This window comes from Rousettus aegyptiacus, unplaced genomic scaffold (assembly GCF_014176215.1).
Source record: "Rousettus aegyptiacus isolate mRouAeg1 unplaced genomic scaffold, mRouAeg1.p scaffold_m13_p_17, whole genome shotgun sequence".
NCBI classification, from domain to species: domain Eukaryota; kingdom Metazoa; phylum Chordata; class Mammalia; order Chiroptera; family Pteropodidae; genus Rousettus; species Rousettus aegyptiacus.
The window spans coordinates 14,716,945-14,729,499 of NW_023416292.1; the positions used below are offsets into that span (position 1 = coordinate 14,716,945).

Sequence of the window (12,555 nt, forward strand, 5' to 3'; positions counted from 1 at the left end):
ATAGTTGGGTCCTAAAACTATGGCTGAATCTGATCCAGTTGCTTGTGATAACCCCATCCTGGCCCCGGGAAGGCTCTTTTCTGGGGCCTATCAATTAACACGGCTTAAGAAACATTCTATGCCCAAGCAATTCAGGCTAAAAATAACTCTGTGGGCTATTTTTCTTTACTCACCCACAGAAAGCATTTGTATGTCAACAAGATCATTGCTCCTTGAGTGTTTTCACTCCTGCTTACTCCTCCCTGAAAATAGAGTTGTTTGATACATTCAGAAAAGTTGCAGGATTGGTGTGGGATGTGAGACGTACTGAGCAGCAAAACCAGGCTGATGCAACTAAGCTTTGTGACTGCCAAGTGTCCAAAGAAAAACAGAAAAAGAATCCAGTATTCAAAGATAGGATAATTTAAAAATAGATTCTCCTTTCCCCTCCTTTCTTACAAATATACACAATTCTTTATAGACAGAATATTAACTGAGTGCTTACTAGGTATGAGGTAGTCTTCTAAGAGCTTTACAGGCATTAACTCCATTAATCTGCACAACCCTATGAGGTAGGTACGATTATCTCATTTGCACATTTGAAAAAATTGAGGTCCAGAGACATCAGTAACTTGCCCAGTAACTTGTCCAGAGTCCCTTGGTTAATGAGTGGCAGAGCCAAGGTACAAACCCAATAAGCCTGGCTTTGGAGCCCATGCTCTAACCATTGCATTATACTGCTTCTGCAACAAAAAAAGATAACCTTTTCTGCTTTCCTGCAAAGCTGTGTCTCCCAAATGTGTTCAATTACATTCTCTAAATTTAAGCAGACACATAGTCCCATGGTTCATCTTGACGTGAAAACTAGGATCAACAGGAACTTTCGTTTCATCCAAAACGTGTCGACTCTCTTAAACACACCAAATGTTTCCCCTTTTCAAATATAAAAATGCACTGAGATAGCTGTTCAAGCATCATAATTACTTTCTAGCAACAGGAAATGTTTGCAAAATTAAGGCCCTGGACACCTTCAGTTTAAGCAGTAAGCATTCTGATGGATCTCTTGTGGCTGTAACAAAACTTAAGTAGCTAATCTCTGAAAGAAAAACAAGTCAGTTTTAACAAGACTTAATTAGAAAATGTTTAATTCTATGAATATATTATTAGGGTGATTGAGTGTAAAGTAGAAAGTTCTTTTTCCTTAATGAATTTCTAATAGATTTGCAAAACGATCAAAGCACTGGCCTACTCAGCTGTGACTGAAGTTCACTCGCCAGGACTTTAGGGAGGCCAAAGCGCCATCCATACGTCCCCTCTGTTGGAAGGCCCTAACTTTACTTAAAATTTTGTCTAATCTTTCAATTTCTCCCATCTCTTAAACATCGTATTTATTCATAAGCTTTACAGGCCGATACCCTGTTCTAAAGTATTAACAACCATATTTTAAGACACCATCCTCTGATTAGCTTCTGAAATAGATTATTGAATAACTCAAATATTGGATATTTTGCCTTAGACAAAAAGCTCTCTTAAATGCCGTAACTGTAGTGAAATAAAGGGATGACCTGGCTGTCATCACCTAAGTGTTTACCATGACCAAAACACTGATGTCATCATTTGCATGACAAAAGCGAATCAGGAAGTTCTGCTATATAAGTTGAATTTGCCTAGCCCTCCTGGGCCTCCTTCCTTATCTGGTTAGACACAAGCAATTTCCTTTCACTGAGGCATTTACTTTCTACAGATGTAACAACAAAAAGCATTGAAATTTCTACGCTGACAGTCATAGGACTGCAGAGGTGGACCTGACCAGCCAGGAAAGTCAGTCTCGTCAGCTTCCCTCAAGACAGTCTTTTCCCAATAACAAAGCTTAAAGATAACCCACGTTATATAGTTTAACAGGTGACAGAGTTTTAGTGAAAAATGTTTTTGTGGATGGGAAGCACTTCAAAAGTTGGCCTTTAAGTTATTTAAGACACCATCAGACTGAGCCGTTAAAAAAAAATCGAATTGCCCTAAAATGATTTTTAAAAAGGTGTTTGTAGAGAGGCAAGTTTCAAGAAACTGGCAGGCCACTGATATTAGTATCTAATAGCAGTCCTCTGATCTGGGGTAGAAACCTTACACGCGTCTCTCTTGATACTTAGTGAAGTCAGTAAACAATGTCCTCAGCCTCTTCTTGACTGGTATTAAGAGCCACACCTTCAATTTTCCAGCCTAGACCATAGTTCCCCTCCTCCCATCTCCCTCCCAACACAGACAGGTGATGACATACAAGGAGGCAGTGAGGTTGCTTCAAAATATTTAATACGTGTTACACACGTAAAGTTACATCTTTATACAAAAATCAATACAACGAAGGAGAAAATACTGTACAAAAACCTTGTCAGATTCCCCAACCTTTATACAACAAAGACTGGAGTCACCGGATCCACAGAACCGTAAGGTCTTTCCACTTAGGGGTTCTGTCTGTAAACTTTGTTTCATTAAACACTTAAAAGCACTGTGTAGTAGGTTCTGAGCTAGAGCTTTTAAAAATATCTCTTCTCTATCAACTCCGTATTTCCAAGCTCGAGCTCTTCTGTAAATGTAAAGTTTGTCAAGCCTTTTTCCCTGTGGGGAAGACAAGGGCCGCTAAGACTCCCCTTTCCGAGAGTTAATCACAGGGTATAAACGTTTCTTCAGTGAGAGAAAAGTGGGGAGAGAGATAACACAAGTCTCTATCCCAGATTAAATCCCTCTAGTCTTAGGAAATCCTGCGAGGAAACGCCACTCCTGGCCCTGGTACGGATCTAGCTTTCATGTGAGGGGTGTGTGTAAAGTCCCTTCCTGCCCCAAGAACGAATGGGGAACTCCCCGGCCCTTTTAGACACTTCCTTCTCAGTGCCGCTGGCAGAGGAAAGTCCCTGTCTGCCCCCAACCTCCTAAAGGCCTGGGGAAGGGGTGATGCATTCCAGAAGGACAAAATAGTCTTAAATCACAAAACAAACTTACAACATAGACATACACAAACGCACAAGTTAACAATCGTCCTCTTCCGACAAGTCTCACACTCCCATGCCTCGAGGGTCCCCGAGAAAGGCTGGCATAGCAGGGTGGCCAAGGCCAAGGGTAGTCCGTACTGCCCGGCAGCACCCACAGTCTCCCCAGCGCGCTCAGCGCGTACGGTCTCCGGGGCGTCCTCGCAGCCGGGAAAGGCCCGGCCCTCGCGCCGGTACGCCAGCTGCTCAACCTCCCGCCCGCACGGGGACCGAGGGCTCAGAAGGCCACGATGGCTGTGCTCCAAGGGTTCATGTCTCTCAGCACCCGCTTATCGCAGCAGATCTGCCCGGGCTCGGCGGCTTCCGGACCGCTCTCCTCTCCCTCGGCTTCCTCCCGGCCGCCTCCGGGGCTTTTCCGTAAGAGTCCCGAGAAGCTGGAACCGAAGATACTAATGAGGTTCGCCACGTTCCCGGTCTCCATCTCCTCCTCCTCCTCCTCCTCCGCCGCGGCCGCCGCGCCGCCGGGCAGCTCCTCCAAGTCCCGGCGGGGCTTCTTCAGCGGGGTCGGGTCCGGCGCCGCGCAGCCTGCGGGGCCGCCGCTCATGCCCGCTGCGCCGCGCTTCCTGGGGCACGCGGAAAGCGGCGCGGGGCGCTCGTCCTTGGCGCAGCCGCCGCCGCCGCGGGGGGAGGCGCCCAGCGCCCCCGGCTTGTCCTCCCCTCCTGGGAGGCAGCCGCAGTGGTGGCGCGCCGCCCGGGGCACCTCGAGGAAGGCGTCCGAGCTTCCGGCCGCCGCCTCTCGCGGCCCCTCCACGCGGCGCCAGGCGGCTCCCGCCGCCGCCTCTCCGCCCTGAAGAGTGTCGCCGGGGCTCATCGCCGGAGCCATGGGCACCGTGTCACCCGCCCGCTGAGCGTCTGCGACGGCGCGGCGTTCCGGCTGCGGCTCGGTCTCGGGCCAAGCGGCTGGGGCGGCTGGCGGGGGCGGCTCTCCCCAGCCCACTGGGGGCCCGGCCACGGGCTCCCCGGGCAGCGGTGGCAGTGCCGCCGGGGTCCCCGAGGGACTGGCCAGGTAGAGGCCAGGGCACGGGTCGCTCAGGTAGACCTGGCGGGCGCTGCGCAGCACCAGAGAGACCAGCAGGTTCTTGTGCAGCTTGATGCCGCCGCGCTGGACCCGTGAGTTGTAGATCTTGCCCAGCGAGATGCTGACGATGCGGTGCGCCTCCAGCTTGAACTCCATCGTGCCCGCCGCCCCTTCGCAGGCTGGCGCAGAGGTGACGGCCGAGCCCCGGCCGGCGTCCAGAGCCGGGAGAGGCACCGGAGACGTCAACAAGTCCGCCCCAAGACTCTGGAGAGAAACGATTCTCGTGGCGCGCTCACCGACCCGGGTCCCCTCCGCTACTAATAACTACCGCGTCTCTCGTCCGGTCGCTAACTGAGCGAAAACCTGCCGCCCGGGCGCATTATATAGGCTTCTCACCCGCCAATCGCGAAGGATCGCCAACCGTTCTGGGGCGGGATGACGCGCCCTCGTGCTCTGCGCGCAGCCAATCGGAGCCCGAGGAGGGGCGCCAGGGACATTCGAACGTTACTCCCGCGGAGCAGGCTCTTAAAGGGGTCGGGCTTGTGGCAATGTCCAAGTGGGTAGGGGGCTTATGTTATTAGGCCGGGTGATGGGGAGGAGACGTACCCTCCGTGATGTTGGTAGGTTAAGATTCCGGTTTGTGCGCTGGGTTGCCAGATACAAAGCGAACTAAACCATTCGTACTTTTATCCGAATATGGTGGTGGACTTTGCTCTGCAATAAAGTCCTGACCCTTTGCTGATCACCGTCGCTCAACCCCCACTTCCATTCCCAAGGCTGCACACACACCTATAAGCTCCTGGCCAACCCTGGCAGGAATGGTGGTGACGGCAAAATGCAGCAAAGGATAACAAATAGTATTACTACAAGATAATTTAACAGATATTAATTTGGTATGAGTCCCTTGCCCCTTAGAGTCACATATACTCTGAGCCCAAGAAAGAAATTCTAATGCCCAAGAAAGAAAAAGGTGGTTCTGAAAGTTCCTAAGTTTTGATCGATCATCCAGAAATTGTGTCTAGATACAAAATGATTAGGTCTCCACTAAAGCCAGCATGGATCACTTTGTTCTCTAGATTTTGGAACAAACAGCTGTTACATGGGTTACAATGAAAGATGGTATGAGTTACCCACAATGATTTTTCTTCAATGCAAGGACTGACCAGCCACCCTTGGAAAACCTAGCAAGTTCTAAAAATACAAATAGAGAAGTCCTGTGTTCTCATCATGATGTCATAATTTTATTTTGTGTCAAGGTAAAAATATAGAGAAAGAGTGTTCCAGAATTTTGTGGTCAGTCAATAACTTAGCCCATCTACTGATTCTTGGTACATGGCATTAGGGCAGAATCACCACAGGGTTGGCTAGGGTCCTGGACTGGGTTCCTGGAGAGTCAACTAGAGTTAGTCCCACCACAGACCTACCTGATAACTCTGGGTAAAAAACCTCAGAACACTTTAGTTTCTCTAGCTCTAAAAGAGAGAAATCACATACACATCTTCTCTGTTATGCAGAAGGTAAATGACAACTCAGCCAGTTCAATCTGAATCACAAAACTAAGCACAGCTTTCTCGGAGTCCATGTTCAACTGTTGGTGTGACCGGGGTTTAGACAAGTGGTATACAGACACGACATGAAAGGAGACCAGTTTTACCATGGGCTAATTGATATAAACGAGAGTTAAGTTCCTATGGCATCTCATCAACTTTATAATGAAACGACATTGAACAAAGTGACATTGTTTGAGGACTTGCAATATTTAGTTAGGAGAAATACTAGTGAAAGGTGGGCTTGATTATGGCCAATTCTCAGAAGCCTCCCAAGCATATGATGGCTCAGGGACATTACCTATGCCCACGACTTATCGATGGTAACTGACAGACCAGCCCATGAGACCAGATTTCCTCCCCTCTAGGAATTTTCGGCTTGCAGAAACGAGGAGATAAAATAATGACAAATAATAACAACACCAAGGCTTATATTTTGAGTAACAACATGAGAAATTTTTTCTATTTTCTCTTTCTTCAAGAGCTGTTAGTCACTATAAAACACTGACTAAGAGCACAGGCTCTGAAGACAAGCTCCCTGAGTTGGAATCCCACTACTTTTTACTTGCTGTGTGGACTTTAGAAAGTTTTTTCATTTCTCTGTGTCTTGGTCTTTTTTTTATCTTAAAATAGAGATAATAATAGTCCCTACCTGTGAGGATAAAACAACATAACACATACAAAGCTCTCCAAACGGCCTGGCAGATAACGAACTGCCAATGTATATATATCATCCCCAGCTCAAGTTTGGGGTGGGAGAAGAGGCATGGGGTGGGGAGAAGATCATAGAGGGGAAAAAGAAGTTGTATTTGAGGAAGGTATTGAAAAACCCTAAGCAGCAGGAAAAACAGAGTCCCGTGTAGGAAACATCTCCTTTGGCAGGTGTGCCGGGCATCTACAGTAAGTGGAAAATGCTGGAAAAAGAATCTGGGGCAAAATGACAGTGGGTTGTGGATGCCTCAAGCAGGAGCTAATGCCACAGGTAGCTACTAAAGGTTATTGAGTAAGGGAACCACAGAATGGATTTTAGGACAGTCAGTACACTTAAAGAGGACCACCTAATTATAAAGCTCTTGTGGGAATTTTGGCAAAGGGCCATGGAGGTCTAAACTAGATGGAGGTAGCAAGAAGGAACAAAAAAAGAGAAAAGGAACTTTAGTGATGATCTGGGATGCCCCACCCCCCATTTACCCAGCCTTCAGAGAAGCCTTTCTGACCCACCTGAGCTGGGCATCTCGCCATGCTGCACCATGAGAAGCATACTCTTTCATCACCGACCTCATCACTTGCCCATGACATGCCCAGGGCCCCTCCTAAACTATGCTCTCAACCGAGATGGGAGTCTATCTCATATTTGTAGCCAAGAGATAGTGAAAATACTTAACAAATGGACAACACAAGCACTAGAAGAGCCACCAGAAGAGCCTGGAGATCCTTAGAGTGCCGGGGGTTACGGGGACTCCTGCAGGAGGGGCTGGATGGCCTGGAAAGGGGGCACTCGAGGGGCCTGCCAACCAGCGTGAGAGCCTTTCAATATTCTAACAACTGGGGTGGCTGTACCAGTGCTTCCTGAGTGATTATGCATTTGGATTAATGAATCCCTGATAATGATAATGTCTGCCAGGTACTGTGCTAGTCACTTCACAGGCATTATTTATCATCCTTATGAAGTTTTAAAAGTACATATTGTTATCTCCATTTACAGATGAGAGAGCTAGGACTTTGAAAGGTTAAGTAATTTTCCCAAAGTCAGAAAGGGTGGGATTCAATTGCAAACCTGTTTAAAGCTTGAGAGTAGGGCTCTGAGGCTGTATTACTTTATTCCACCTCTTACTTGCTGTGTGACTTTTGGAAAGTTATTTCATATCTAGGTGAAATGTGAAGATCATGTCCTAGTTTTGAGACATGGGCAAATTATCTAACCTTTCTATGCCTAGTCGCCAATTGTGTAAAATGGGAATAAAAATATCTATGGTGCTTACAACAGTCTCTCGTACCATACTGCATCTAGTTATTGTTTTATTAGTGCCTAGCTCAGTACCAAGCACATAGTAGGTACACTGTCGGTACCTGCTGATTTTTGAATGCTTCTTTTACTATACCACACAATAGGGGCTCAATAAATGTCTGCTGACTTGAAATTGAGCATGATCACTGTGATCATCAGGATTTCCTCTAATCCTGAGACAACCAAACACAACCCTGAGAACTCATCTCTGGAGGGCCTGGGCTCTTACAATCAGCAAGCTTCACCTCCACCTATCAAGAACAGTAGGAAGATAGAGAACATATCCTAAACTTTAGGAAGCAGGCAATTCAGTTAGAGTTTGCTGTTGTTACTCTTTGAGATTTTTCTCAGTTAAAAAAAAAATTGGCAAAACTATGAGAAACACCGGGGGTATCAGCGGGACAGATGAAACAACATCTCTGGAAGAAGTAGCCAAGCGTGTCCGGCAGGTCTGCTCTGCCGACCCTCCTTCCCCATTTTCTCAGCCGGGCACAAGGAGATTAGCACGCCGAGTGTTGGCCACAGCTGTTGCCGCTCAGGCACCCCCTGAGCCCTGGCCTGGGGATTCTTCTCAGTACAGGGGCCGTGTACCCACTGTTGTTGACTTTATGTCCTGTTTGCATGACTAGTTGAAGGCTAAGTATTATTATTAGATGATTGCAGAGCTCGTATTGCCTTGAACTGAGTCTAGTTTGTATAAAAACAATGCAGACCCATTATGGATTATGCACACAATAGCTCTGTGAGAAGTAACAATGAATGCGAAGGAGGTAGGTGAAACGAAAGTAAATTATCCGCAGTGTGTCTACCTTCCAATGTTAGGACATTTGGAATTTATTATTATTATTATTATTATTTTGCTTACGTGAGTGAATAATTACTTGTATGACATCCTAAATTTTTTAGGGGAAAAGCTCTATAAAAAAACATTTTTAGTATTTTATGTAAACAATACTTCTCTGAGAACAGACAAAAGCTGAATTCAACTTTTTCTCTCCCATGACTGAGGCATATTTTACATCCTTTTTAACTCTTGACTGCTTGATGACTATAGAATGTCTTTATCTTCACATAGCATGTGACTATGGGTGGGCACCAAACCTGTCTTCTTTCCTCCTCCCACTTCCTTTCCTAAATTATTACAGCTCCACCCTCTTTCTTGTCCTAAACTTTGTACCTTGGTTCAGTGAGCCTTAGGTTTTTTTATGATCATTTTTTTATATATCTTGCCTTTTTTCATACTCCTAAGAAAACAAACCCCTTAATAAGAACAGCATTCTAACTCATTAAAATGAACCTATCAAGCCACCGAACGAGAAAACACCACCTTTTAAAACCCAAGACCCGCACTGTTCGACACTGTAACCGCTAAGCCAATGTGGCTTGTGCAGCTGAGGAACTGAATTTTAAATACCTCATTAATAGTTTTAGAATGGCTATGTGTTGATATGATAAAATTGTGGATATACTGGATTAAATAAAATACATTATGAACATTTCTTTTCCATATGTGGCTCAAAGTTCCTTTTTACACATGTGGCTTAAATTACATTTCTAGTGGACAATATTGCCCTGGGGATAATAAAGGGATAGAGAGGTGTGGACATATAAATATGTATGAGCACATTGTGAGCAATTAACGAATGTCCTTGATTAGAGAAGGGGGAAAAGTGAGGAAAGATTAAGTAAAAAGGAAATTGAACATAAAAGACTTAGTTGTGGAGTTGAGGAGAAAATCAAAGGAAAAAAAAAAAAACGAGCTAACTGGCCAACAAAGTTCTTTCCAGAACTGAGAAGTCACCACAAAAGTAGAAAAACACAATTCCACATATCTGAATATGATGACATGGAAATTGTCACCGTGTTGTTTTTTTAAATTCCAAATACAAGCATGCGTACTTAAATCTCAGACAGACAGCACTCACCTGGTGCCGTCGTTCTCCTGTGTTGCATTCCTTCTTTTCCATTCGGACGTCCATCCGGAAATCACAGGACCACTTGTTTTCGGTGTGCCTTTTTCCTGCACAAAAACCTTCAGTGGTTCTCCATGACCTTTACGGCGAAAATCCAATCCTCTGGCCGGGTCTCCTCAGGAGTACACAGCACACTGTCAGAGACGAACAGCCTGGAATAGCGTACAGAGCCTGGCTTCTCACCAGCTACGCGTGGGCAGATTTGCAGGTGGTCCTTATCTTATAAAATTGGCAAGTAGAACTAAATGAGTAGTCCTCAAACTATGGCGGCACATTAGAATCACCTGGGGAACCTTTAAATCTGGAGACACCCAGGCCTCACCCCAGGTGACTTAAATCAGAATCTCTGGGGTGAGACCCAGGCATTGGAGTTCTTTAAAGCTCCATAGGTGATTACAATGTGCAGCCATGTTTGAGAACCAGTGGACTAACTGATTGTTTTAGGATTGTTTCAGGTCTAGAACTCTATGAATCTAGGCAAACCTTTCCAACCTTTCTACCACTCTGAATAAAACAAAGGCCCCACCTGTGCCCCAGCTGGACATGTCTAATCAAAAATATATGTTCCATCTCCTACTTCCTCAACAGAATGCCCTCTCCCTCCTGCCCGAATTCTGTACCACCACTTCCTCCAGGAAGCCTTCCATGCCCACCGGTGGTTACAGTGCTCACTTGTACACACACACTTTCTTTCATAACCTAACAGTCATTTGTTACTTAAAACCACAATATCACTTGTTATCTTCTGGTAACCCTTATTTTCATTTTGTATGTTATTTATTTAACTTCTATGTCGATCTAGTTCTCATTTCCAAGGAACATTATAAAGTTCTAGGAGATGCTACATTATCCTCTTTTGTATCCTGCCTCCTCTACACCCGGACCCCTGAGTACTGCTATGTACATATCAAAGGATCAATAATTATTTGATAAACACATTTATTAATGGGTTTCCAAAATCTGAGGCTAAAATATTCAAACACAGAGAACTCGACAGTGAAAAAAGAGCTTGACATAAATTATTCTAGTGGCACATAAACCAAACTATCACCGCAAATACATCTCGTCTTACCCTAGCTCATAATTATTCATGACCCTAAGCTCTACCAGTTCCCTATAAAAGCTATTTTTCACATAAAACAAGTTGGTTTTTGATAGACAGTTTGCTTTTTCTGCTATTCCATTTACAAATGTGTGATTCTAATACTGAAAAAGTAATTGCTTGCTTACTCTGTCCTGATTAAACATTTATTACAGGTTAGTGATATAACGGAAACCCTACTGGGTATCAGCACCTCATTTGGGGGCAACTTATATATCTTTCGGCCAATAAGAAAATCTTGCTTCATCTCCCCACTTCCATCCTAATTGCTGTAGCTACTAGAACAAATTCTAATTCATCGGTCAAGTCCATTTTAGATCAACACAGCTGATCTAAATTCTCACATGAATGCTCATTCAGTTTGAAACCCAAAAATCGCTAACCCATCTCAGCTCATTTTGACTAAGCAAATTCTGAGTATTTATATAGACACATCCTCCAGTGTAAAAGGACATTTAAGACCTGCTGTCTAACCAGGAGCTAGGGTGTGGATTAGCAGATTTATGTTTAGAAAGCAGTCTGAGTTCTTTTGAGGAAAAATGACTATGAAATAGGCAGCATTCTCATGTTCTTCCCTGCATTATCATCATTTATGAAGTTCTCCAAGTACGACTCCTCTCATAATAAGAGATCATTCCTTTGGACATTCCCTGGAAATACTAAAAGATCATTTTGAAAAAAAAAAAAAAAGTGTCCTTTAAAAGTCAAGGTGGTCTAGGCATCCTTTCATATGAGAATTAGTCAAGGAAGAAAAACTAAATACCGGTAGTTAGAAAATGTTCTTTGGCCACAGCCCTTTTAAGAAGTCTAAGATTTTGGTTCTCAGTCTTTCCCTCCCCTCCCCCCATTTTGCTTCCCCTTGCGCCCCACCCCCACCCCAGCCAAGGCTGCCTTAATGCTTAGTAAGTTTCAGTCATGTGGGGCCAAGGGTCAGTGTCCCAAGGAGGCTTCAGTTTGGCTCTTTTCCTGTTTGACTCGAACTTGTCCACACTGTGATGGAGTGATGAGTGTGTCTGGGTAGAATTGTTTTCCAGTGCATCAGTGGGAGTGTGTCAGTGGGTGTGGACAAGGAGGGGGATCTGCTTAGTCAGCTTGGCCGCAGGGGTTGAATACATGTTATGGTCTGAATGTGTGATAAGGCCCCTGATGTCTCTTTTCTGTTACTATGGGGATTCGAGGTTTGTTTGTTTCGAGGATTATAAATAATTTTTAAACCGTCGTACTTTGTTAGGTTTGGGGGCCAATATTATGTGTGTTATATGTTTCCAGTTGGGTGAAAGGGTTAGGTTTATTTTTTAAAGACATTAGTGTGTGTGCCCGTGCTTAAGCAGAAGGAGCCCTTTATCCCCCCCTGCCTCCCCTCCTCTGGAGGAAGGGAGAGTGAGATAAAATGAAGAAGATATTGCTTTGCTCTTCTTTTTTTTTTTTGCCATGAGATCTAACTGGACTGGAAGGGTCTGACAAACAATTAACAATCCTTCCAACTGGGCTGCTGTTTCCCAAAATAGCATCTCCTTGGCTGCCAGGGTAGATGGGGGCCTTCGGGGGAGGAAGACACAAAGGTGCCCTCTTTCTGAAGCCTGCATCTCTGTGAGATCTTGAAGGCAGAGGGGGAAACCCAGGGGATTAAATTAGCAGGCAGCCCAGGCTCCACCTGGAAGGGAAATAGATAATAAACTTTAAAGACAGGAAACAGCTTCGTGCTCCAAAATAATAATTTTCAAAAGCAACGCATGATGGATGCTGGGAAGGTTTTCTTTCCCCTCGGTTCATAATTTGGAAGCGAAATCGCCCTTTAGGATGCTGCTCAGTGAAGGAGTCAGGTCATCTCGTGTTCCTGCAATTCTGCTCACCTCGCCCCATATGAGGAGGGACGGTTCCAGCCAG

The 12,555-nt window shown here is 45.2% G+C and overlaps 1 protein-coding gene across 1 annotated transcript; it reads right to left on the reverse strand.

Moving 5' to 3' along the window:
- Positions 1–2,267: 2,267 nt before the first annotated feature.
- Positions 2,268–4,400, reverse strand: IER5 (immediate early response 5). The gene has a single exon (XM_016141141.2). The coding sequence runs from the start codon at positions 4,192–4,194 to the stop codon at positions 3,238–3,240; it is 957 nt and encodes a 318-aa protein (XP_015996627.2). The 5' UTR covers positions 4,195–4,400; the 3' UTR covers positions 2,268–3,237.
- Positions 4,401–12,555: the final 8,155 nt, after the last annotated feature.

What these genes read in the sequence shown, in the direction of transcription:
- IER5 (XM_016141141.2), bottom strand. Translation starts at nt 4,194, where the DNA reads ATGGAGTTCAAGCTGGAGGCGCACCGCATCGTCAGCATCTCGCTGGGC.